This window comes from Thermobia domestica, chromosome 1, assembly GCF_964235325.1.
Source record: "Thermobia domestica chromosome 1, izTheDome1.hap1.1, whole genome shotgun sequence".
In the NCBI taxonomy this organism is placed as follows: Eukaryota; Metazoa; Arthropoda; class Insecta; order Zygentoma; family Lepismatidae; genus Thermobia; species Thermobia domestica.
The window spans coordinates 167145410-167173232 of NC_137454.1; the positions used below are offsets into that span (position 1 = coordinate 167145410).

The 27823-nt window shown below is 37.2% G+C and overlaps 1 protein-coding gene across 3 annotated transcripts in view; it reads left to right on the forward strand.

Moving 5' to 3' along the window:
- Positions 1-18711: 18711 nt before the first annotated feature.
- LOC145690833 (uncharacterized) overlaps positions 18712-27823 on the forward strand; it is a 73479-nt gene continuing 64367 nt past the window's right edge. The window contains exon 1 of one of the 3 annotated variants that reach the window (XM_081766164.1): positions 18712-18899. In XM_081766164.1, coding sequence (XP_081622290.1) covers positions 18869-18899 — 31 coding nt within the window. In that variant the 5' untranslated portion in view covers positions 18712-18868. Of the gene's footprint in view, positions 18993-27823 lie in introns of all 3 variants that reach the window. The other 2 variants (XM_081766181.1, XM_081766171.1) reach the window with 2 other exon arrangements.

Below are 27823 nucleotides of genomic sequence, written 5' to 3' on the forward strand. Positions count from 1 at the left end.
AATTACTAACTGTTTCATGATTTTTAAATTCTAAAATTCCATGTGACGCGCGATTGCGAACCACTACTATAATGCATAACGTATGCATTTGCTTTTAATCTCATGAGCATTGCTGCTGGCGCTGGAGGCATTGACTACTACATTCTGTCTGAAGATGGATTTTAACTAATTACTAACTGTTTCATGATTTTTAAATTCTAAAATTCCATGTGACGCGCGATTGCGAACCACTACTATAATGCATAACGTATGCATTTGCTTTTAATCTCATAGTCGTTTACTGGCGTTGATTTTGTTAATTCTCTTGTCAACGATATAATTACTTGTGGTGTTGCAGTAAATATATTAAATAAACATTATTAACAGTAATAATAAATACCATTACTTTGAGAAAGCCTAAATAAGATATCGTCGTTTAGTTAAAACAGAAACCTTTTGATTCAATTAAATTTGAACAAAAGCTTAAAATGGGGGTTCGAGATGGTTGGCCTTCCGCAGTAGGCTTGATATCAAAAGTTACTCAAAGAAATAGGTACTATACTAGGCATTTTATGATTTCTAATAATGAACTTCACACCTAGCTTTTGTGTAGGTAAGCGCTTATCAAAACTGTTTTGTTTGCCTTTTCTCTTGTGTTCAAGTACTTTTCAGCAATATGCAAAATGGCTTCCCAGCAACATTTAATCCATGTATTTAGTGATGTAATTGAAATATTTTTGTATAGATGATTTTTGTACAGCACATGATATTTCTGACGTACAAATGCCGTATGCATTGCTTTTCTCGGGGCTATCTTGTTTCTCTCTAGCCGATTCACATCTTCCTTCATTTGCGTCTGATTTTTATTATCCTGTAATCAGTCACGTCAGTGGCGTATGGCTGTCTCAGCTGATCAAGCATTTCACTTCATTGGGGGACTTGCATTAAGTAGGATAAAGTGTAGTAGATTTTCCTTTTTATTTTCATAATTCGTTTAAATATTGCATACTCATACACGTGTTAATATTAAGTTTTCATAAATATGTAACATATGTAATATTACATATTCTTATATAATATCCCAAGTGAACTTTGTGGTGGACAAACACCGTGTGCGTGGGTTTTCTCGGGGTACTCCCGTTTCCTCCCACTTTCTTCATTCCACCATTTCATTCATTTCTCATCTTCACGGTCTCCTTTAGACTAACCGGCATAACCGTGGGACGTAAAACTCAAAAATTTCATTTCATTTTTCTTATATAATATACATATTTCTTGCATTTTTAAGCGATTTTTGTTACATATTTAGGGGGTTGGTGGAGTCTGATTCGATCCCGACCATGTTAGTTTGTGGTGGACATCGTGTACATGGGTTTCCTCCCATATTCTCTAGGGATGGTATCGAGACGAGACGAGACGAGACTTTGTACAGTCTCGGTCTCGTCTCGGTTGATAAATAACGGTCTCGGTCTCGGTCTCGTCTCGAGTAAAAAATCACCGTCTCGGTCTCGGTCTCGTCTCGGTCAACAGATGCTTGTCTCGATCTCGGTCTCGGTCTCGAGTACCAAGTCTCGGTCTCGTCTCGAAAGTCTCGAAAGTCTCGAAATAAATAGTGTGAAATTAAAATAGTGAAAGTATTATTCTCGTACAGTCTGTCGTTTCCGCTTATTTTTTCCTTTCATTTTGAGTTAGAATTATGATATGGTGTACCTCTTCATAGCTAATTTGCTAGTGCTAATGCTTTCCATGCGCGTATTCCAGGTTCCATGATCAGTGGGTATATCACCCTAAAACCCTAATAGAACCCATATTTCACTTTCAGCAATAGACTTTGTCTCATATAGCGTCAGAACTGCCTATACAATTAAACTCTATTAAATTAACTCCAGTACTATACAGTAGTTTATTTCCTTCCTTTGAATCAGAATTGTTCAATACCTCCTAACGGATAACGTAACACATAGCAGCACGAATGTATTTAATCGTACCGAAATTGAAACTTTAGAATTTCTCATTTATTATTCAATACATTCTGCTTTGACTGTCATTTTAAAAACAGAATATAACGTTCATTATCTTAACAAATAGGGTAAATTATTAGTACAATATACGTATTTTGTTTGAAATTGATGAAATGCTTTATTACCATTTCACATCTCCGTGTTTAATTGACACTTTATAACACGAACGGCCTGTACCTTGTGGTGGGAGCTATTACACTCATCTTTGTTATGTGAGGTTTCGAGTTGGATCACAAAACAAGTTAGATTCAAAGTCCGATGTTTCGCATAATTCGCGTCTCATTTTAAGTGCATTCTGTTTATTATACAAGTTCATAAGGTCGTAATGCATTACGTAAGCACATATCCAGTGCCGTAACATAGAATAATCTTATTCCTGAGCTCTCAATGGTGCATGCAATCTTTATTCGAGAAAACTAATCTTGCTTTCCTTAAGTTGAAATTTTATATTGATTAAAAATTACTTGCGAAACATGGACATACATATTATATAAGTATATAGGTAATTCGAGTTATCTGTATCTATTTTTTTCTCACTCGCCAAAACAAGTGATTCTTAACTTTCTAGTTTACTTTTGTGTTAATTTTCGTAGTTTTGCTGCAACATGATGGATTGAATAGTCAAAAACACTTTCTTTCGTTCTACGACTTTCATTAAATTTTGGATCCATTTTTACCCTACCTTACCTAGTAAAAGTTATATAGATAGTCTTAGTTGAGGAACCAGTTTTTCGCTTCTGTAAAATCACGAAATTATGACTTGGTTTAGTTTACCTCCGAGGTTTAGATATAATAAAATCATCACCACCATCATAATCAACCATTATCAATCCATTGCTGGATGAAGGTCTTTCCAAGTCTTCACAACTATCTAACTTGGGCAATTCTTTTCCAGGTTACTCCTCAGTGGCTCTTGATTTCGTCACACCTTCTTGTATGCGAGGGTTTCCTTGGCTGTTTTTGTCTTGTGGTGTCCAGTCTAGAATTGTTTTCGTCCGTCGATCATAATATCTTCTTGCAATACGTCCAGCACATTTTCCAGCTCATATTAAATTATTTCATTAGCATCATCAGTATTCATATCTATATATTTAGGCTACAAATAGTTTGAATTCGCTACTTTCGGAGTACAGACACGCTACTTTTTAATCTTCGAATCTGGCAACACTGAATGAATGATTTAAAGCAACATAATGTGAGAACCCCCATTTGGTCTAGCGGCTAGCACTCTTGATTTCGGTTCGCGTGGTCTCGAGTTCGATTTCCGGTAGGGGTAAAGTTGAACGACCGAAGTGGTTCGGATTCCACTTATAATCATTAGCTCCACGTCTCCTTTAGCCGCCCTAGCATAACTGTGGGACGTTAAACTAAAACAAAACAAAACAAAAGTGAACACTGTGTATTACTAACTGTAAGTCCTTGAATAATTGCATATAGCTATGTGGTATGGGTCGAGTTTGATGTGATCGGTGGTCAAACTAAAGCAAGTGAAATGTAATTAGTGTGTAATTAGAACTTTTAATTAAACACGGTCTTAATCTGAAGTGTACACCAGGCCTAAGGCTTACGGGAAACAACTAGTGTTACTGAAAATGTATCAGTTACATTTAATTTCAGTTACAATTTGCATTTACATGTATTGCTGGAACGAAGACTTAAACATTAACATTATAAGTAGCCCAAAGACTATGAAACACGTCTTCTCTTGAAAGCATTCTTGCACCATAAAACAAACTACGAGTAATTTTAAAATATCTTGCAGTTCATCTGCGTTATTTGTACATATTTAGAATAATATTTAGCAATTTATTTAAGTGGGCAACGCTGCTTAAAATAATGTAACTGCGACTTCTTGTAATTAAAACCACCAAAAACTATTGTTGTAATGTTATAGAAGCAAAGGAAAGCAATAATCATTATAAAAATTTAATACAAATACGTCATTTTAAGCAGTATAACAATCACTATCAATGTGTTTGGTATCTCTGAAACGATGTGAAATAATAGTTGTAAATGGCGTTATAAGCATTTAAGTCTTTTGGAAGCATCTGCATGATGAGACGTGATATGTCAGCGCGTTTTCGAAGTAAAGTCTTTAGAAACATTTAAATTTTTCGTTTCTTGTAACTTTGTTCCCTCATTCATTCGAAATATATTATACCATGATCACAGTATTTGAAGCTAAGATACAGTTGATGCGCATTGCACCGTCCATGCCATTTATTAGAGATTTCTAAAATGTTGATGTTGATGATACTGTGTTGTCCTTTGTTACACTAAATAATGTATGGGCTATTGTGGTTTTGTTAAATAACTAAATTAGAAATATGTAATACTTTACGTAGCGCAATTTGAGAAAATACAACTTTATTTTGTTTTTAGCAACATTGTTTATCTAGTGATATTGCAGAGTATCTAGAAGAATTTCCCAACTTGGTACAAAATTTCAGCATTTTTAGTATATATATATATATATATACAGGGTGGGCCATTTTAATTAATCCACGGAAATATCTGAAAAATGATAAAACATAGAAGAAATTTTTGAAGTACACGTTATATATTGCTAAGGGGGAAAACCAATTCCGCCAAAAGTACCCCTCCCCGCCCCCCTCTAAATGGGGGTAAGGGGGGGTAACTTTGAAATGTCAAATGGGAACATGGGTCGAGTAATACCTCGTTCGAAAGGTCTTGGAAAACTAAGTAACGCTGTACCAAAAGATGTTTCATATTGTGCACCAGTTTCAAAATGGCCGCCATGATATCGTTCGGAAACTCCAGTACCCGTAGTATGAAAACCATGGAAGGTAAATGAGTGGAACAAAATTGAAATACGTAAATATCATAGGACATATCGAATGATGTAATCCCTGTGATCCCAGTGGCCTCCCTGAAGGGGTCTTGTGGGCTAACTTCAAAATTTCAATGTTCGACCGGACAACGGTTCGGGCGTACGTTTGACCTACCCAATGCTGTTTGGAAGGCAGACTTCATGCATAGAGAATTGGTGCACTAAGTTAACGCGGATGGCCACAGTTACATTTTGATTAACTATTAGCATTCATGTCATATTGTGAGCTTGAGGGACGAAACGGTGTGTACGTATATCCCCGAAATGCTTTCTGAATAACCAGCACGCATTGCATAAAAGTTACTCTTTTTTTAGTCACTACAGCGTCATCCTTACAAACAAATGTTTCAACCACACCATACCTATTTGTAAGGTTAGCCTTAATTTACGAATTAAAGTAGAGTTCTCGTTTGAACTTTCACTTTACTTTCCACCCCACTCACATACAGAGCGCAGGAAGAGATTATTTTGCAGGACTTGGATTTCTCTCTATACATTATGGCAATTTTACTCAAATATTTTTATCTCTGTTGTATTATTCTCGAGCCTTGGAACGCCTCCGTGGTTTTCCTCTTTAATTTTCGTTATTTTCATTTACGTCTAACCGTATTCATCCTATGGGCACTAGACGTTTTCTTAGACACAGTCACCATGTCTTTGCGATCATTTTGAAAACGGTGTCTCATGTCGAAAATTTCCTTACAGAAGCTGTTTGATATTAATTTGTCTACGTAACGTGATGTTACTCGCTTCAAGCTGCTATTTGAAATTTTCAAGTTGGCCCCGGATACCTTTCAATTGGCCCTTGGAGTCACCCCGACAACATCTCTCGATGTGCCTTACGTCAGTTAGCTACTCCAGTTTTTCTTTTGTTGATTTATCTCCAATCGCTTTCATACTACGGGTACTAAACCTTTTTTCTGACACGAATACTATGTTTCGGCGGCCTTTTGAGAACACTGCCATTTCACATCAATCGTATTTTCCTGCAATATGTTAGATTTTGCAAGATTTATCGAACGAGGTACTACTCGACTCATGTTACTATTTGAAATTTTGAAGTTAGCCCCCAAGACCCCTTTAGGGAGGCCACTGGGATCACAGGCACCACAACGTTCGATATGTCCTATGATATTTACGTATTTCAATTTTGTTCCATTCATTTACCTTCCATGGTTTTCACACTACGGGTACTGGAGTTTCCGAACCATATTATGGCGGCCATTTTGAAACCGGTGCACAATATGGAACATCTTTTGCTACAGCGTTACTTAGTTTTCCAAGGCCTTTCGAACGAGGTATTACTCGACCCATGTTCCCATTTGGCATTTCAAAGTTACCCCCCGTTACCCCCCATTTAGGGGGGGCGGAGAGGGGTACTTTTGGCGGAATTGATTTTCCCCCTTAGCAATATATAACGTGTACTTAAAACATTTCTTCTATGTTTTATCATTTTTCAGATATTTCCGTGGATTAATTAAAATGGCCCACCCTGTATATATATATATATATATATATATATATATATATATATATATATTTCGCAGATCATACGGGAGGGCTATAGGGACTATAGCTCCCCTTAACGCTCAGGTATACACTGGATAAAATGAGTTTCAATCCTACTTCCTTTACACTGGATAAAGCGGCAAACCATGGCTTAGCCCTTCCCTTGATCATATACTGGGTCCACGGATATATGTATATATTTAATCTTTCCACGGAGATATTCGAAAACGGTTGAACATAAATGAACCGAAGAAAAACTGAAATAGGAAATGCCATGGGGCACACCGAATGGTGTTGTCGCGGCGCCTCCCGGGGCCACCCTTCATGGGGTACCAGGGCCAAACTTTAAAATTTTAAATGGAAACATGGGGCGAGTAATACCTCGTTCCATAGATCTTTAAAAAGTAAAAAGCGTTGTGGTAAAAGATTTTTCATATTGGTCACCGTATTCAAGATGGCCAATATGATATGGTGTCTGTATCTGATAAAACGTCCAGTACCACTAATATGAAAACAGTTGGAGGTAAACGAACAGTCAGAAAGTGAAAGAGGAAAGGCATGGGGCGCGTCGATTAATGTTCTCGCAGTGCTCCACGGCTGCCTTTCAAGGGGGCCAAACTTAGAAATTTTGAACCGAAATATGGGTCAAGTGATACGTTGTTGGATAAATTTTGAAACACTAAACAGTATTGTATCAAAAGATTTTTCATATGGGTCACCGTTTTCAAAATGGCCGCCAAGACATGGTGCCTGTATCAGATAAAACGTCCAGTACCACTAGCCCCCTAATATGAAAATAATTGGAGATAAATGAACAGAATAAAACTCGTATAGGAAAGAGGGTATTTACCATTCCACGGCTCGAGTATAATGCAACGGAGAAAAAGATTATTGAAGTATAATTAACATTATGCAAAAGAGGAAATGATAGAAAATTATCTTTCCGATCTCTGTCCGTAAGTGGGTGAAGCGGGAATGAATGGTAAAATCTCAAATGAGAACCTCACTTTTATTTGCAATAGATATGGTTTGTCTGAAGCACTTGTGTGTACAAATGACTGGTACTATAATGAATAAAAATAAAGTGAAATAAGATGAAAAGAATACGGCGAAATTCAAGTTTAACAACATTTTGCCCGCCCCTTCGCCCCTGATAATTTAACGCAATGCGTGCAAGATTTTTGGGGCATATCTGCATCAGTATGTACCGTTTCGTTACTAAGGATCACAACTGAAATTACCGTTGAAAGTTATTCGGAATGTAACTGTGGACATCTCAGTGAAATTCATATTCTATCACATGCAAGAAGACATAAAGGAAAAGAAGCGAACCAATATCATGTGCAGACGACTGTTGAACAAAACCAACGTTTGTAAACATTGTTCTAAAATTGCATTGTTCGACAAATTGGTTTCGCATTTCAGTTGATTCATTTTTGCATCAAACCATTGCCTGCAATCAAGATGGAAGGTACCATTTAACAAGAATTTTACATACTTTATCCCATTACAGAGACATTTATCTCTTATTAAAACACATTTCAAATACCTTTGTTTCGTAGATACAATTTGCAAAAACTAAGGCTCTCATTTGCAATTTCACCGATCCTTCCCGCTTCACTCACTTACGGAGTGAGATTAGGATAAATTTCTAGGAGTTAAATTTCTTCCTTTCCATTATGGCACTTTCACTCTAATCATCTTTTCGGCTGTTGCAACATTCCCGAGCTATAGAATGATAAATACCCTCTGTGATTTCCTATTCGAATATTTGTTCTGGTGTTTTCATATTAGTGATACTGGACGTTTTACCTGATGCAGGTACCATGTCTTGGTGGTCATTTTGAAAACGGTGACCCATATGAACAATCTTTTGCAACAGCTCTATTCAGTTTTTAAAGATATGTTGAACGAGGTATCACTCACCCCATGTTTCCATTTACAATTTTGAGGTTGCGCCCTGGGCCCCCACGAAGGGTGGCTCTGGAAGCCTCCGCGACAATATCAATCGATGTGCCACATGACATTTTCTATTTGAGTTTTTGTTCGGTTCATTTATGTTCAACCGTTTTCATATTAGTGGTACAGCACGTTTTAACTGTATCTGATAGAGGCAACATGTCTTGTCAGCCATTTTGAATACAGTGCCCGATATGAAAGATCTTTTACCACAACGCTTTTTAGTTTTTCAAGATCTATCGAACGAGGTACCACTCACCCCTTGCTTCTATTTAAAATTAAAGTTGGGCCCCGGGAACCTATGCAGGGCGGACCTTGGCGGCACCGCGACCATATATATATATATATATATATATATATATATATATATATATATATATATATAGAGAGAGAGAGAGAGAGAGAGAGAGAGAGAGAGAGAATTCTATTTGCATCAGCAGTGGATTTAGTTTCTGGAGAGGCTTGAGGAACCAGTAAGAAACATTTGCGTTGTACGTGCAATGCAAAAAATTATCACAAATTTATTTCGGGAGGGGTTTGAGCCCGATAACCACCCCCTAAATACGCCAATGTACATCAGTCGACCGCTCTCATATTATCTAACACAGCAACGAAACAAATTTTGAGTGAAGGCAATTTTAGTATCTATCAATATCAATATTCGAGACGAGACCGAGACTTTCGAGACTGACCTAAGTCTCGTCTCGGTCTCGTCTCGATTTATAGAGGTCTGTCTCGGTCTCGGTCTCGTCTCGGTTTTTAAAAGTCCGTCTCGGTCTCGGTCTCGTCTCGGTATAAAAAAGTCCGTCTCGGTCTCGGTCTCGTCTCGATAATTCGAGACGAGACCGAGACGAGACCGAGACTAGTCTCGGTCTCGGTACCATCCCTAATATTCTCATTCTACCAATTCTTCCATCATCATTAATTTGCTTTAATCATCGTCTCCCTTAGTATAACGGACATACTTGTGGGACGTTAAACTGAAAGATTTCATTTCATTTTTCAAACCACTGACTGTACCTACCACCGAGAATCAACCCGGCCTCTTGCATACACAGCGAAGTTCTAACCACGTAGCCACGAGAAATCTCGTCGATGTATGTTTGGTTTACTCATGATGATACCGCACTTTAACACAAAATGTAGGATAGTCTATAGTTGTTTAAAGACAATCGAGAACTCCAGTATATGGTGTAAATTAAGATAAACTAGCAAACTCGCACGTCCTGCGCAAGCACAGGACACTATATTGTTGTCTGACTTATTGGATATGATACAAAATTAAAAATATTTATGGCTACCAAAATAGTTTTACGTTAATAATATATAATTAAGAATTTCTCAATAATTACTCGAATTTAAGACGTCCTCGAATCTAAGACATACCTCGATTTCGCTGGGTTAAATTAAGGAAAAATAGTAATACAGTATGTTCCGTTTTTACTATTACTAAAGCGCTCTTTGATATTGATCATTTTCGGTGGTTTTTATATATCCCTCTCTTCTCCCCATGTTGCGGGCCATAGCATGATAAAAATTATCCCAGGCACAAATGTCATATATTTTGAAAATTTCATCGAGATCAGTTGGGTGGTTCAAGAGATAAGTTCTATTTAATTTTTATATATTAATCTCCCCTTTCCCTCCCCTAGGTTCTACCGTCAAAGCGAAAATACTTTTTATTAAAAAAAAAACACTTCAGGCTTGAACGTCATCTATGTTGAAAATTTTATTTTCTTTTCGTAGACAGATCGAGATTGGTCGTTTGGTTCAAGAGTTATTAAGTTTTATTTATTTTTGTAATTCCCCCTCCCCTAAGTTCTGCCGTCAAAGTGAATAGCTAAAAACACTAACAGGCGAGACCTACATCTATGTCAAAAATTTAATCGAGATCGTTCTGGTGGTTCAAATGATTAAGAGTCACAAACAGTCACTTTCAATTTGGACCTGAAGTTTTTGTTCACAGACACCGCTATTAATATATGGATTTTAAGTGATAAACAATTGTTCATTTTTTTTCGTTGAGTTGATTTTGAGTTTAACGTCAATTTCAACAACGAGGCTATATGAGACGGGACTTACTGATTAACGTGGAATCCGAACCGCCCGAGCTCTAACCGGGAATCGAACCCGGGGTCTCCCACGCCAAAGGGGCGTACGCTAACCGCTTAGCCATGAAGGAGCTTTGTTCATGTTTCGTCTCTGATTAGTATACAACTATTTTTTTTTAAACAAAAGATGCATCGTCAACCTTGTGCGGTAGCGGCAACTACAGTGTCCCCTACGAAAGCTTACATTAAGACAAAGCTTCTTCTCGAGTGACGAATACTGAGAGTTGCTCAAAACGTTTGCACTAGAACAGACGGTGGCAGCAATTATTTTAGAGGAAGCAACTGCGGTTGCCCCATACAAAAGCTCCAATTTAAGCTTAAAGCAATTCTTCTCAAACGGTGGCGTAACTCAGTGGTTTCGTGTGAAAAAGGACTTAGTGATGTCTCTTGAAGGTCGTTCATTTACGTCTATTGTTCCCAGTAATGATGCTATACGTGAGATGATTGAGAGATCGGCATGCACATATCACACTCTTCAATATTGACATGAAATGCAATATATACGATTTTGCGTGGTCACCTGAACGTACGGAAACTTTCAAGTTGTTCGATCCCACACAACTTCACCGAAGCTAAAAAAAAAATAAAAATAAAAAAAATAAAAAAATAAAAAAAGCTCATGTCGATTGGTGTAAATTTAAAAAAAATAAAAAAATCAACCAAGGTAAGTCAAATTTGGTGTACTACATCACTACAGGAGTCGAAACTTGCATCTATTCATATTAACTCGAAACTAAACCGCAATTCACTGTCTGGATGTTTCAAAATGAGGCGAATCCAACAAAGGTCATTCAAGGAGTGCTGTTAAACAAATGATTGCTTCTTTCTTCGGTTATACCAGTTGTGTGGCAACCACAGTTTTAGAAGATGAAGGATTGTAAATATTGAGTAGTATACAACAATTTATTTGCCGTATGACTTCAATGAATTGCCGTAAAACAAACCCAGATCGTCGCGTTATTTTTTACCACCACAACGCTAATTCCCACTCAGTAGACCAAGCTGTTGATTTTTTGTCAAGTAAAAATGTCGAATTAATGACTCATTGTACTTACTTACCTGATTAAAAGCCTAATGGGACTTATGCAGAGTCGTTTTGACGTATGTTTAGCGTCATTAGTCGAACTCTTTAGTATGGCACTAATCACGCACCAGAACGACTCTGCATAAGGCCCAATGGCTTCTTGTTCCCACATTGAAAAATAAAATGCGTACTCGGCGATTTGTATCGCCTGAAATAGCTGTTGACATTCCGACTAGCGGTTTCTGAGGTACTTCTTCAAACTGCTGTCAAAAATAAACAAACAGGCTTAAATCATAATAATTCCAAATTTTATAATAGCCGAGCACTAACACAACTGTTAGTAGTAGTTTACGGAAATTTTTCGGCAGCCCTCGTAAAGGAGAACATCAGGTTTCCGAGGGGTGACTTTATTACAACTATATTTAGATAAAAACGGGAATCTTCGATCATGAAGGAAAAACTGCTAAGCTGTTTTTGTGGCACAAATAGCTTCATTTTGGTAATAAATTATGATGTTATTAAGTATTCTGCCTGTTGGTAGGTCCTGGGTCTAATGAATTTTAAATTATGATTTTGGATCGATATTTTTTATTTAAATTTACTTATCGAATACCACAAGGCACTTACAACTCATTTTTCCAGATAGTTTCCTCCTTTGGAAATGCATTTGTCCCAGCGTATGGGCAGCTTTTTGATGCCCTCATTGTAAAAAGAACGGGTCGTGTCACCATCCAGTTGCGCACGAACTCTTCCACACTCTCGTCATTTTCAAATCGTTGCCCTCCTAGAGCTTCTTTAAGCGGTCCGAACAAATGGAAGTCGCAGGGCGATAAGTCCGGGCTGTAAGGAGGATGTTCAAGTGTAGTCCAGTGCATTTCCTGTAGATTCGAGACAGTTCGAGCTGCAGTATGGGGTCGCGCATTGTCGTGCAGGAAAAGGATCTGTCGAATCGATTAATCTCGTCTTAGTAGTATTCAGCATTTATTGTGCGTCGCTCATGTAAAAAGTCAATCAGCAAAATGCTTCGCCGATTGAAAAAAAAAAGGTTAAAAGAACCTTGGCAGCTGACAGTCGAGTCTTGGCTTTCACTGGTGCTGCCTCCCCTTTCCTCCGCCACTTCTAACTGGCTTGTTTGGATTCAGGAGTGTAGTGGCGAACCCATATTTCGTCGCAGGTGACGATTCGACTAAAAAATGCATTATCTTCTTCCGGAAACCTTGCTTTAAGCCTATGACGGACCTCCAAACGTTCAACTTCAGCTTTTCGGTCAAAAAGTTAGGGACCCATCTGGAACACACTTTACGGAACTGTAGGTCGTTTTTGATGATTGCTTGACAACTCCCATAGCTGATTCCGACTTCTGCAATTTCTGATACTGTTACTCGTCGATCGTTGTCAATAATGCCTTTAACCGCACGAATGTTTTCGTCCGTAATGCTGGTCCGAGGATGGCGATCGCGTTGCTGATTTTCCACACGTTCTTGTCCTTCTCTGAACTTTTTATTCCAAGCATACACACGCATCCTTGACAATATTTGATCCCCGAACTGTGCAGTTAATCTCTGGTAAATTTCTGCCGCTGTAACACCTTCACGATCAAGAAATTTTATCATTATGCGTTGCGCAGTGGAGGGGTGCACCTGTTTCTCCGACATCATGAGCGGTACTGACGAAAGGGGGGAAATATCTAACAGCACGCTCTCTCCACTTCCAGCGTTCCCGCCTAAACATAGCGACCAGTTCTACCAACTGTTGATGTTCAGGAACAAAAATCCCGTTTATATTTGATACCCCCTCGTATTTCACTAAATTATTAAAAACCCTAAACTGATTGCAGACGTCTTGAACAATTATTTTCTAAATAGCATACAATCATCTAACACCACACAAGCACGTCACGATGACTTGATGAAACTAACAATACGCTCACATTATTTCGTTTTAATTTCAGTGACAGTAGAGGAATTATGTAAAATACTGAGTAAGTTGTCAAGTTCGGGATCTTTAGGTTTTGATGAAGTTCCCGCAACTGTTATTAAATTTTGCTTTCCTTTTACTGTAAATCATAACTGTTATTTAGTAGCCTAAACCTATCTCTTGAAATAGGATATTTTCCATCAATTTTAAAAAAAACGTCAAAAGTAACTCCTCTCCATAAAAAGGACAGTATACATGATATAAGTAATTACCCCATCAGGAAGTCGCGTTCGGAAAGAGGGATTGCCGCCGTCGACGGTGGAGGGCCGCCAGAGGCAGCCGGCACCCGTCCGCGGCGGCACGACAATATACTTGTTCAAAGTTGCCGACCTTTTGCCGAGGCGGCAACCGGTCGAAAATCGTAAAATAAAATGCCCTTTGCCGACTGTTGCCGACCGCCAGAGACGGCAAGACAGTTGGAAAGCCCTCTTTCCGACCCTCTTGCGGCTCCTTATGCCGGCCTCTTTTCGACGGCGGCGCCGGCGCATTTAATATTCATTTCTGGCTGTTTGCCGACTGCTCGGCAAGGCAACTATTCGTCACAGTCGAAAATCGCGCATAAAGACGCCGGTGTCCGGTGCTGGCAATCCGACCGCGGTATCTGGTCGGCATGGACAAATTGTCCGACTGTAGGCGGCAGGATCCCGATGGAGTATCGTCCAGTCTCCATCTGTACGTTTTCAAAAATTTTTGAATATGTGATGAAGTCACGACTCTGCAATTTCTTTGATGTCGTGTAATTTACTACCACAACATGGCTTCCAAAATAAGAAAAATATTGAATCAGTCCAGGGGCGTCACTTTAGGCTTTGCTTGGGGGGTAAGAGCACCACCGACATAAGAATTTCACGTTTTGTACTAGTATATTAGTAGGCAAATGCATTCCTCAAATTCTTGGAGGGGGTAATTGCCCCCTCCTGCCCTTCCTAAATGATGCTCCTGAATCAGCCTTGTTTGAATTCATGTCTAATATGGCTTTTGAATTAAATAACAGTAAGTATGTGTTATCCTATTCATCGGCATATCCAAAGTTTTTGATACCATTGATCGCGGTATTCTTTTGAGTAAGTTGTATGCTCATGGTTTTAGAGGTGTAGCTCACAACTGGTTTCTTTCTTATTTATCCAGTAGACAACAAGCAGTTGGTTGCAGAGGGGTTCAAACATCTTGTTCTTCTTTTTCAAGTGTAATCTGAAGTGTTCTCCAAGGTTCCATTTTGGGTTCTACTCTTTTCATGCTATATATAAATGATCTGTTAGATTGTATGTATCCAGTAAAATGTATTCTATACCCTGATGACGCCAGTATGTTCATATCAGAAAAATCAATAGAAGAAATTGAGAGGAAATCTGCCCTTTTTGCAGACAAATTGGTAAGTGGTTAACAGCGAACAGATTAATTTAAATCATTATAAATCGATTCTCTTACATTCTCATTTTCCAGGGAAACCATGTATATCACCTAGAATAAAAGTATCTTCTCATTTCCTGCAATATTCTTGCAGGACAAAGGTTTTAGGTGTAACCATAAGTGACGATCTTTCATGGTCTGCTCATATCTCCACTTTAAACAAGAAACTAGGTAGTGTGTGTTTTGTCTTATATAAACTTCAAGGTACAGTGTCTAGAGAAGCACTTCTTAGCTTTTCCTACTCCAAATTTAATTCATTAATTAATTTCGGAATAGTACACTAGAGAATTGCTGAAAATAGTTTAAGCCCTTTCCGATTGCAACAGAAAGCGATTAGAATAATTTTCGGCTTACCAACGAAGTCACCACGTAAAAAGATTTTTATAGAAGCAAAATTTTTTACACTTCTCAGCTTATACATATATAAATCTATTCTTTTTACTGTGAAAAACAGGCATCTTTTCACCTTTAACAAAAATGTTCATAGCCATAATATAAGGCAAGGCAGTGACATATTTGTGATGCATCAAAAATATGCTAATATAAGCAAAACAGTGTATATGAATTGTGTTAGATTGTATAATAATTTTTAATAAACTTCCTATGTACTTAAAGAATATGACTAATGTTACCGTTTTTCGTAAGAAGTTATTTAACCTACTTGCTGTAAAGCGCTATTATATTCAGGGATGTAATGGAGAGTATACGCGGGTATACGGCGTATACCAACTTCTAATTTTTGGAAACTGTGGTGTAGCCACCTAAAATTTAGAAAGTACGCGGGTATACGCTACATTCGATCCATAATATACTCACTTCGTTGAAACGAACAACAATTGCTTTTCATGTACTGTATTTCAAGACAAAAAAAAAATCTCACTAAGCTTTTATTCGTTAGCCTGTTACCGCGAATGATATCTAAATTCTTTTACAATGTTTGCGTTTTCGGGATATGGGAATCGAACTTTCAGAGAATCTCTTCTATAATGGAAAACAGCGCTCTGGACATTCAATGATTTTTCCTCAATGTGTTACATGCGCTGTCCCTACCTTCTGAAAGCTAATCTCTGGTATTAAAATAAAATTAAGCCAAGTTGTTTCCAAATGCTTTTCTTGGAAACTATTTGTTTCTAAAGGTTATTGGAAGACAGAGTTGAGTGGTGAGGAGAGAGGAAGATGAGTGGTGACATTGAAGTTGTTCTGTTTTGATACAGCAATGACCAAAGTTTTCACGTCCTTTTTGATCCAAATTCAAAGTCTGAGGATTGGATACAATTTGTGAGAGGCAATATGGGATGGAACCAATTCCTTTCTAATCCGGAAGGAGGTTCCCAAAAAAATGTGTACTTCACTTTAGTTCAAGGGTAGGGTTGCCATAATTTTTTGATCCAAAATACGGACAAGCCTTAAAATGATGACCTATGAAATATATGGTGCCCAAGTACAGAACAAATATTTTGAAATTTCTTACCTAAAATCACCTTTTTATCACACAACTGTTTACTGTAATACCGGTACTTAAAATCACTCTTGGAAATTAACATGTTTTATATTTTTTTTTTTCATTAATACAAACAATAAATCATGCTACTAAATTACGTATATTAAATCTAACCAAAACAACTTTGGAATAGAAAATTTAGACTTTTTAAAACATAACCTACTTTACTAATAGTAACTGAAATATACCGGTACATAAGTTATATACCCTATGAAAACACCATTCTTTTCGCCCGAGATTTTAGCGATTCCGACTCGGAAATTTTCGGGCAGCTCCAAAAACTGTCAAATACGAGACATGTTTCTTTTTCATGTTTTGTACCATATGGACATGGACACAGACCCAAAAATACAAACTCCGTACAAAATACAGATGTATGGCAACCCTATTCAAGGGTTAAGATGAAATTAAATGAATGTATTTGCACCAAGAAATCGTTGACCTAAAAAAAAATAACAAAACACGTGATCTAGCGACGACGCCAAAGAGGGGAAGAGGGTAATTCTTTGATGCAACGCTACGCCCCGACTGCCGCCTACAGACCTATCGTAATGTAGGCTAAACAATATCAGGATTATTTGATAGTGCCAAATTCATCTGTGCCTGAGTGGTTGATGGAAGATAAGAGACCCCAAAACACATTTTCAACATAAATAGAAATTGAAAGCTAATTATGAATATTTATTAACGTTTATTTGTGAATGAATAAACATTTAAAACATAACTTTGAACACTTCTGGTATAAGTTAAAAGCACTTTTTTTTTTTTTATTTTCTAGTTTATTTTCTCGGAAATAAAGTTAAGCAAATATTTTTTCCTAATTCTATACCGAAGCGTCGCTTCTCCCTCAAAACCTGTGCCCCTCAGTTGTATAGAATTATCATTTTAGGGGTACAAAACGTAGATCCCCCACAATCACCAAAATTTTCTCTGTCCCTCCCTTTGCCCCTTGAAGAAATTAAAGCTGACGTTGTTACTGATCTTATACTTAACATTCATTATAATACACGATTTTTTTTTCCCTAATAGTCAACTCAAAGGTTGGTACAGAGATTGCCGTAGTTGCGAGCAGTAGTTTTGAATATTTGATAGCACGAAGTAATTATCGACTAGTACTACGGTTTTCAATGTTTTAGTTAGTGGCAACATGGCCACACTGAGTAGGGACCACTGGTTGGGCCAAGTTTATGAGCAGTGATCCTAGCCCCCAGTCTTTCTCTAGCTTACCACTGATATGACTCGTCAAATTTTCTTCTGATTTAGGCGCTAGTTGTAAAAATGAGGCGCCAACTCAGAAACTACTGGCAGAAAAAAATTGGGAATACTATTTTTTTAAAAATAGCTTGGCGCCCGGGACTTTTCGTGAAACTAATATATATATACATATACAGTGGTGGATCCAAGGGGGCTATAGCCCCCCTTGACGCTCAGGTATACACTGGATAAAATGGGAAAAATGAAATGAAATCTTTAAGTTTTACGTTCCACGATTATGCCGGTTAGGCTAAAGGAGACGGTGATTATGAGAAATGGATGAAATGGTGGAATAAAGAAAGTGGGAGGAAACGGGAGAACCCCGAGAAAACCCACGAGCACGGTGTTTGTCCACCACAAGATCCACACGGCGCGAGCTGGGATCCAACCAGGGACCCCAAGCACCGGAGGTGAACGCTCTATCACTGACTGCGAATCTCTTTAATCTTGAGAATATGGCCACATTTTTTCGAAATACTTTTTCGAAAATGAAAAACGAATTTTTTTCCGAAAAACGAAAAACAAAAATTTTCTAAAAACGAAAAACAAATTTTTTTTTCGAAAAACGAAAAGCAAAAGATTATTTGAAAAACAAAAAATTTTTCGAAAAAGCGAAAAACGAAAAAACGAAAACTGTAATTTCCGAAAATCGAAAAACAGATTTTTCGAAAAAGGCCTTCCCTACACCCCGCCAAAAAAAAAAAAAAAAAAAAAAAAACTTACGTGCTGGAACTTTCTCGATGAGATATTCGTAATCAGCTTCTCGAAATCTATCCGGTACACACTTTCACCCTCGTAAAAATTCAGAATTATGCACTCCAAACACGGAAAACATATTAAATACGAAAAATACGATTTTTCTGTCAATTATGGAAACAGCACCCCGCCAAAAAGAACCTTACGGGCTGGAACTTTCTTGATGAGATATTCGTAATCAGATTCTCGAAATCTATCCGGTACACACATTCACCCTCGTGGGAGGATTTTCATGCCGACCAGTGTAATTTGCGTATAAACACATCGCTCACTTGTGTGCCAGAAAAAGTACACAGTCCATTTCTTGCATTGATATAAGTATTGCATAATATAAGCCTACTACCATATGACGACAAGTGTCAACTCTGAATATTCTCTAGTATTCTTTATTTTCTTATATTTCTTTCTACTTATTTTATTCTTACATATTTTTTTACTGAGCAAACTGTAACTGCTCATACTGATTTCTTACGTCTGGAGCATCAGTGGGAAAGGAAAGATGATCATGAGAAATAAATGAAGTACGAAATTCAAACAGCGAAGTTTGGTAAGCACCGCGCTTTGTTTGACCTACGTCCAAATAAGCCCTCAGAGTCTGAGTGAAAACAAGATAATTTTGACATTCATGTGTATTAGTTAAGTACGTAATTTGTTGCTTTGTGTTAGAATTTGAATGTGGCACATTTTAGTTGCATTTTTATATACATTTTTGGGAGAAAAAAATGTCTTAAAAATTATCAGTGTTGGTAAATTTGAAGTTTGTGCATTTTAAGAATAGTGCTGGCAGTGTATAAGGGATATAAATGTACTATCTGTAGAATAGATTGCTAAGCTTTTAAGGTAAGCGCCTTTCGCGTGGAGATGCGGGTTTGATTCCCGGTGAAAGCTCATGTAGTTCAGATCCCACGTTAAGCTGTAGCTCAACTTCTGATATAGCCTCGCTGCTGAACGGAACACTAAACTCAAAATCAAATTAATCAAAATCGTAGAATAGATAGATATCATAAATAAAAACTTATTCTAATGCCATCATAAGGAGTTATTATTATTGCAGGCTTACTTTTGGCTCACCACTTCATACAGGCACCACTAGAAAGAATTGTTGAAAAATTATAATTGTTTTACTAATTTCCTTCTTATGGGTAAATTTTACAGTACACGCCCCAGTTGCACATCGAGGAGTAGGGCAACTTTAAAAGGATATAGTAAAGTAGGGGCAGGACTGAGGGTTATAGTCAAGGAACCGTACTTCCCATTTAGGGAAGGACGAGAAACGCCATACTTTCAGGAATTATTCATTGACTACCTAGGATGTTAAAAAGTAGGTAATAGACTGAGTTCTTGCCCTTGTACTTAGGGTGTTTAGGTAGTGCAACAGTAAGATGTATCCTCGTGCACGGGAGATGAGAAGTAGCTGTTCTTAACTATTACCTTTCCCCCAGTCTTGCACGTATAAGATCTCCAGTGTTACTTACTCCATGAAATATAGCTGAGTGAGCAAAGGGTGTTAGAAGAGACATTTTTTCCTACCTTTATCACACTTTAGACAAGAGCAAGGTGCTCTGTTCTGGAGCCATTAAACGAGTTGGGGGAGACTAAATGTCATCCCAATTCTTTTACTGTTTGAGTGTAAATACGGTTTTCAGATGTGTAGTAAAAACTAGAGTGCAGAAATCATAAACCAGCATGTAAGCACTAAGAAGCACGAATGCTATGTAATCAAGTCAGGTTAGGGTGAAATACGTGGGCCCGCGCAAGTGCGACTGAAGTGAGAAGTCGCGTCAGTGATGGTGAGTATACGCTTAAGCGAGGTTAGGGATAAAAATAATTATTTTTGGCAATGATATGAGTTTCAATAGCACCAGTCATGGGTTTCATACCAGTGACGCTCCTCTTATAATCATAAAATATACTTTCTATACACTGAAAAATTACACCGCCGGTGGAAAATAGCATAATCTAGTCGAGTCATCTTTCATATGCGCTCACTTATTTTATCCATCGTAAAGCACTTGTAATTATTTTACATTTGTAACCCTACACTTGTAAACCTAAAATGCAGCTGCATGACTTTGTATTTAATCCTGTCCCCTGCAGGAATTTGTTCCTCATAAATATGTCTTTGTATGCAAAATATTGAGTTGAGTTGATTTTAGTTTAGCGTCCCTTTCAGCAGCGAGGCTATATGAGACGTGGACCTGCTGATTAACGTGGAATCCGAACCACATGAGCTCCCACGCCAAAGGCGCTTACGCTAACTGCTTAGCCACAAGGGAGCTCTGCAAAATAATGAATTTTACCTGTGACTCTTCCAAAATGTGGTATGCGAAACCACACCAGCACATTATTATTTTATGGAAAAGGAAATAAAACTCACCTATTAGTAACAGGGTTTCGTGCAGTCCTCGTTTAGGAACATGTACTTACATTCATGTAATATTAATTCCTGTCATCAGGGAATATATTACCTTAAAAAGTTTTCTTAAGGGGATCTTATACCTTTTACCACTGGTTTCCCAGTCCCCATAAGATAACATGTAAATTTTACTTCATGAATATCTAACGAAATATGGTACGTAACAACTTAAAATCTTCCATATAAATAGAGAAAATCAATAGAAATTAAATAGTTGTTTCAATTTCACGCTTGATGACGTAGATCGCGAGTAATGAACATTTTTTGGTAACATTGTAGTGGACTATATATTACATAGTGGTTGAATGTATCTGCTCCAATTTGGTCTTCACGAACAGATGTGCTGTTGACAGGCAGGGATTTCCCTCCCCCTCTGAAGTTCTTTTCCAATGGGTGTGGTAGAACGCCCCTGGTTGCCACCCTCATCCTATTTTTTTTTTTCTTCGTTTCTGCAGAGCAGGTAGATTTTCTTGTAAACGCCAGAAAGAAAGAACACTTCAATTTCAACTCCTTGCTTCTTACGATTTCCTGCTGCTGCATTAGCTAGTTCCAACTTTATAATAGCACTGCCTCAACTGTAAAAAATATACTGTGGATAGTAGGATCAACAGTTCGATACGGATTATGGCTGAAATTTAGCATCCCTTTACAGCACTAAGTTTGTATGAGACATTTATATGAATAAAAAATACATAATTCCCTCTAGTGACTGGAACTTGAAATTCGTAGCTGATAGTTACTTCCACTTCCTGGCAACATTATTCATTTTCGGGAAGTAATGAAAAATCAACTTTACTTCAAGATCCATTCAACAGAAACGATGGACTGAAACCCATGAACCAAATTGCCTGTTAATAAACATAAGTAAGTAATATTTTAAAAATACAGCAGCTCTTCCCGTTGGTATAGTGCTTAGCTCGCTCATTTTGGAGCACGGATCTCGGGTTCGATACCCGGTGGAAGAGCCTTGAAATTTCAGTGCGTTACTAAGGATGCGGATCCCACTGAAGGCTCCGTAATCACCAGTCTCTTACAACACTGGTGCAGAAAGGGAAGCTAAACTCTAAACTCACAAAGCCAACCAAGCTAATAAAGGACGGACGCAGTAATGTCATCATAATGTAGACTACGTGGGCGATTTTATAATGTTTCAGACTATGGTCATAAATATAAGTAGAACTAGGGCTTCGAACATTTCTAGTTCTTGTTACTCGAAAGTAAGTAAGTCTAATATATACACATGGTGTTAGGAAATGACTTTGGGAACTGAATCCGCACACGTAAACGTGAAAAAGCCTATAGACCAATCTTAGTACACAAATGCGTTATTTCAGAGATATAGTCCGCAGAAAGTTGGTTGTAATTGTACAAAAAAGAAATAACTAGAGAACGAAATATTGGATAAGTGATTATTTTCAGCCTAGATTCTAGTGGATATAGGAAGTGTGTCAGTTTTCCTTGATTCTCCAGGAAAGAGGTTGCATTTTCTTGTACCTCTAAAAATAAGAATAGTTTCCTGAAGGGTGAAAATTAGGGAGAAAAAAGATTTTCTCGGAAACGCAAGGGATAGGATTTTGTTTATGTTTCATACATCAGTATTGTATTTACAACCCTATACTATGTTGTAAGTTTTCAGGAAGGAAAAAAAAAAAAAAAAAAAACAGGATGTATTTTAGTCTTGGCCTGAGTTCTTTTCTGACGATTTAAAAAGAAAAAAAAGAAAAGACCCAGGCCATTCTGTTTCTAACCTGACAGTATAGTGTAACTAATTTGTCCTACAAAGAATCCACGGGGTAGTTTACTCTTGGAAATAAGTTTCGATTTTCTAAAAATCATTACCCAGACTACTTTGTTAAATAAATATTTTATTAATAACCGCAAATCGGTCCAACTCGAGGTCAAAGGTAAACTAGCTCTTTTCGCTCAGAATCAATACTTTCTTTACAAAAATGTGTAAGCGCTTACGAATTTTATTGAAGATTTTATAACCTAAGTGGTTGTCATAGAATAGCATAATTTAAGGTTTTATACTTCCAGCTTTATCCTAACTTAGCTCTAACCTAATCTAACTTAGGCTCTTATCTATTTCGTAACTGTAACTGTATGAACCAAATAATCTCTCAGATGTTTATTTCTTATCCCTTATTACAAATCTAAAGTAGATTTAACTTCATGGAAATAATTTTATATATTAGTTTCCATAACTCACAATCCCTTGTTCAGACGCGCTACTCGGTTTGGCTTAGTCAATCTTGAACAGTGCTGAATGGGCAGACTAGTAAATAATTTGTGGTCTATAGGCAACTAGTTTACGTATGACATCAAGTTTGACTTATTTTATGGTTTAAAAAATAGAGGCCACGATTATCCATAAGGTAAAGAAAATGGTTCAAAAAGAAGTGGCAGTGCCACGTGTATACCACGCAAAGGAGTTTGGTTTCTGTGGTACGATATTTTCACAATTAATATTGAAACTGGAAATTGTAGTAGATTTCTACTACTTCCGGTTTGAGTAGATAGACTAGACTAGAGACGAAATAGATTCTTGTGACGCCTAATTGATTGCAGAAAACCGCTTTTGTTGTCTATTACAGTTTTTATTCTATAGCTATCACCGTTGAAACCGGAAGTGGTTGATTTCCATCTCTTTTGGTTTGAATAGAGGCTTAAAACTGAAGATAGTAGTTATTTTTAGAACGCTGAAAAGAAAGTAAAAAACCGCTTCTCGCTTTTATTATTCCTGTTTTATAGAGATCACTATTAAAACCGGAAGTGGTTAATTTCTATGACTTCAGGTTTCAATTGAAGATCAAAAGAGGAGATGAAAGGTAGAAAGGTAGATTTGAGACGTTTGAGAGCTACTCGATTGGAGGAAACCGCTCTCATCTATTTTTTACCGTTTTTGTTTTACGTAGATCAATATTTATTGAAACCAGAAATTATAGTTAATTTGAATCATTTTCGGTTTTAGTAGAGAGTTCATAATAGAGATTAAATGTGTTCTTACGAAGCACAAAACCAGATCTCACTATATATTACCGTTTTCGATTTATGGTGATCAATGATCAAACCGGAAATGGTTTATTTAAACCACTTTCGGTTTGAGTACATGGTTTTAATGAACTCAATTCCTGACTCTTGACTCTATATTTTGACCAAATTTGGTGATGATCCAGGAAGTGGTTCTTTAGGGTTTTTTTTTTTTTTTTCTGTCACACACACGGATAGACATGCATACACGGGTATGGTAAATATGTAAAGGAGTTTTGGTAAACCAAACTAGTTATTTAAAAGAAAGAAAAAGGGTAAACTTGTTTTTTGCCACCCCTGCATACAATTAATTCGTTCTAACCTCAGAAACATCATACTATGGTTTTCTGTGATGAATAATATAAAACGAAAAGAAACCTATCCATCCAGACAACAAAACAAATAGGCAAATAAGAAACATTTAGACTTTCTTTGGTTGTATAGTACTATATTTGTCAGTTGCAGAGGCGAAAGCCGTTCGGAGAATCCGTCTGCTTGAAGCAACGAAAGATGTAGAAAAGAAATCGGAAACATATGTTCAATACTGAGGTTTCAAAGATCATTATCTTTGTTCTATGGTTGCCGTCGTAAAGTTGTTGGAACTCAGTAGGGAAGTGGAGGTAGGGGTGAGAAGGAAGGCTGCTCAAGGCGTAAATGATTATGAAAATGGAGGTGGTAGACACGAGTTTCGCTCCCCAAATGCTACAATGCATTCCTCCCCAGCATGTGTTCTTCAAAGAATGTCACCCGTAGTAATTTATGAAGTATGAAAGTGGTCTTTTGATCCCTTACCTGAAGTAAGGATTCCTCATTACGGAAATAATTATTACAATTTATCTAAGTCATTAAGTTTAAAATTGAGATAACCATCTCCTTTGTATTGCTCTTTATCATTCGTATAGAAAATTACAAGTTTCTAGGTGCAGTATTTTGTAAGATATTTATGAATTAAATTTTACATGTTACCTTATGGAGATTCTGAAGCCTGTAATGATGGATAGACATCCCCTTAAGATAGATGGATAGAAATCTGGTGAACTTCATGGTAACGTTTCCACATATCAAATCATCTGCATTAGTTTTATCTACTTTTCACCTTGTAATCAAGGCGTCCCATTTTCAAATCTCGGTCGAACCACTTTCTTTTTTTCAAGTGTAAACCAAGTAGCGGTTCGGATGTCACTTTAAGCGAAACCCTCGATAACATTTGTATTACATAAGGATATTAAGGCTAAACATACGAAACGACATCAAATTGTATATTTCTGCTTGCCTGTTTGTTTGTTACTTTATAAAGAAACCAAGGTTGCTTACATATATTGATAGAAATTGGTAAACTTTATCGACTGCTACGTAGCTTCCAACATTAGCTTGGATTGGACTTTCAGTTTTAATTTTATTGAATGATATCTACATACCAGTGGGGGTTCCTCTTAATGTTTGCATGTTTGTACAAACCTCCTTCCAATATTTTCAATTTTTATTTGTGCTAAATCACTTTTTGTTTTATTGTGAACACCATCTTTTCGTAAAGTGCGTTTGAAACGGGGCTGACTAGTTGCTTTCTGCTTGGGAGTTTGCCAAACTCCCCAGCTTGGCCACTCCGGGGGATGCGAGGATCCTTATAGTGGCTCATAAGGATTCTATATGTTTGCAGATCTTTTGCAAGCAAGTCTACCAAACAAAATCAACTTTTCCAAAACAAACGCTTTGGAACTGGAACTTCTCCACCGTCCCTCCCCCTGCAGTATTGTTTGACATGGTTCTCGCGTGAAGGGAAATCGTCTGCTCCTTTGTGACAATGTTGCGTACCACAATCAAGTCGCACACAGAGAGAGAGAAAAAAAAAACTTGCGCCTTGCTTAAATGCGAGATTGCCAAACAGTCATAGCTATTAGTCTTGTCAATCAAGTAAGATCAAGGCGGCTATGGGGACAGTAAAGACGACCCCGTGAAAAGTGAAGACAGATTGAGGGTGTCAATATTTAGCCTTAGCAACACCAAGGGGGAGCTGGGAGGGACACTTTGTTTTACATTTTGTAAGATTTCTTATTCGATAAAAAATCTGAAAAAATGATGTTGTCAGACTTGATCCTCTTCGTCATAAAACGTACTTGCTTAGTTTTAGTTTTTTTTTTTCTGTTTATAAATAAACAAAACGTTGTGGGGCCCCAGAGGCTCCCTCCTTGGTAGTAAGTCAGAAACGAACATTTACAATTAAGTTTAATCCCAACTTGTCCGAACAGCATAGGTGGTTATGTGGATGTGAAATTAAAAATGTTTGTTTTGTTTTCCGAGTTTGTTGTTCGGGGCGGAGGGAAATGCATGGAGAAAAAAAAAAGTGTTGTGGATATCCAGCACTTGCACGACAAAATAATAATAATGAAAATTCATCACCACATATAAAGCACGTTCTTAATGTTACTGTGTTCGGAAATGTGAATATTGCTGCCCAACTAGATGCTGGTTATAGGCGGTCCATTCAGAATCAAAATCAAAAAGTGACGGAAAACAGGTACGTGGTACGTGCTCAATATAATCATCAATTGCATTCGGTTTTGTGACGATCAGTACAACGTATTTTTATCAGGAGTGCTTCGTGAGTGAGTTGGCATTCTCATCGTATTTGTGACCAATTAGTCCCAGTGTCGAGTCCAAATGGAGAACAGTTTCTCTTGGATGTAAGCCGAGAAGCGGTTTGGATTCCGCTTAAAGCTTATGTGACTCCTTCCAGCATAACCCCGTTGCATAATACCAAGGCGAAACAAACTTATTTCTGTCCATATGTAATATAAACACATAGAACAAATCATTTAAACCAAAGAAAAAAACTTTTCTTTTCGAAAGAAAAAAAAAAAACATGGTTTTTGCTAACCCTGGGTATACATATATCGTGTGTATGTATGCCATAAAAACAATAGTACTAAAAACAGTAACCAACTTACTGGTATTACCAGTAGTGTTGCTAACTGGCACAAGTCTAAATTAGAATTTGACAGTGTCTCATATTACTGGGGAGAAATTATAAACACGCTTTGAATCCATTTCCAAGCTTACTTTTCTCGCATTCATTTAAAACTATCTGATCACTTATATTCATCTGTCCTAGTATTTAACATTTATTTGTTTCAACTAAATGTTCAAATGTACTTATCTGCTTTTGATATGCCGCTATTTACAGAACCCGCAAAAAGTGCTAAATCCATCAACAGTTGGAAATCGAAAGGAGATAGATGAGTTGTGGTAACGGTATCACATACAAAATCGTAATGTCTAGTTCACTACATTTCTGCTTTTCGAATAATTTTATTTGTTTTGAAGATATTACAGAAAAACTCAAAAATTAGCGGTAGTTTAATTTCGCTGTAGTGAAGACCCTTAATATGCCTATATACCTAAAGCTTAGAGATTTGAAATTTGGCATGTAGACTTCTCCTTTGAAATAAGTAGAAACGTGTTCCATCGTTTCTCTACATTTGGTCTAGAAGGCAATTAAGAAAGGGATAAGGATTATTGTTATAATACAAGTAGGATGACCATAACTCCGAATCTCTTAAAGTAAGAGATGTGACATTTGGTTTATAGACTTATAACGTAGCTTCCTGACTTATAACGGAGTCATTGAATAACGTAGCTTCAATTTGCCATCGAGATTTGGATTCTTCATTTCAATTTTTAATTATTATTATGCATCCTATTTCATTATTAAGTAATTTCAAACGTAAGGAACTTATTTCCAAGAAAATAATGTGTAACATAGATCAGTTTTATATATAATTATCTATCTATATGTATCTAGCTGACGTATTTTTTAGATACGAAAATATTACTTTTGGAAATTTGCTCTTAGGTTGACAGTGTATTCATTTGACTCATCCATTCCCACTGAACTTTGAGTCAAGTAATTTCATCATTTCCGCTCTCAAGTTCAAAATCAGAAGTTTAACTTTCGGTTCCAAACAATAAGTCTGTGGTAGGTACGGAAACCATAGGTCGACGTGGTGTTTCACTTTATTTTCGTGTAA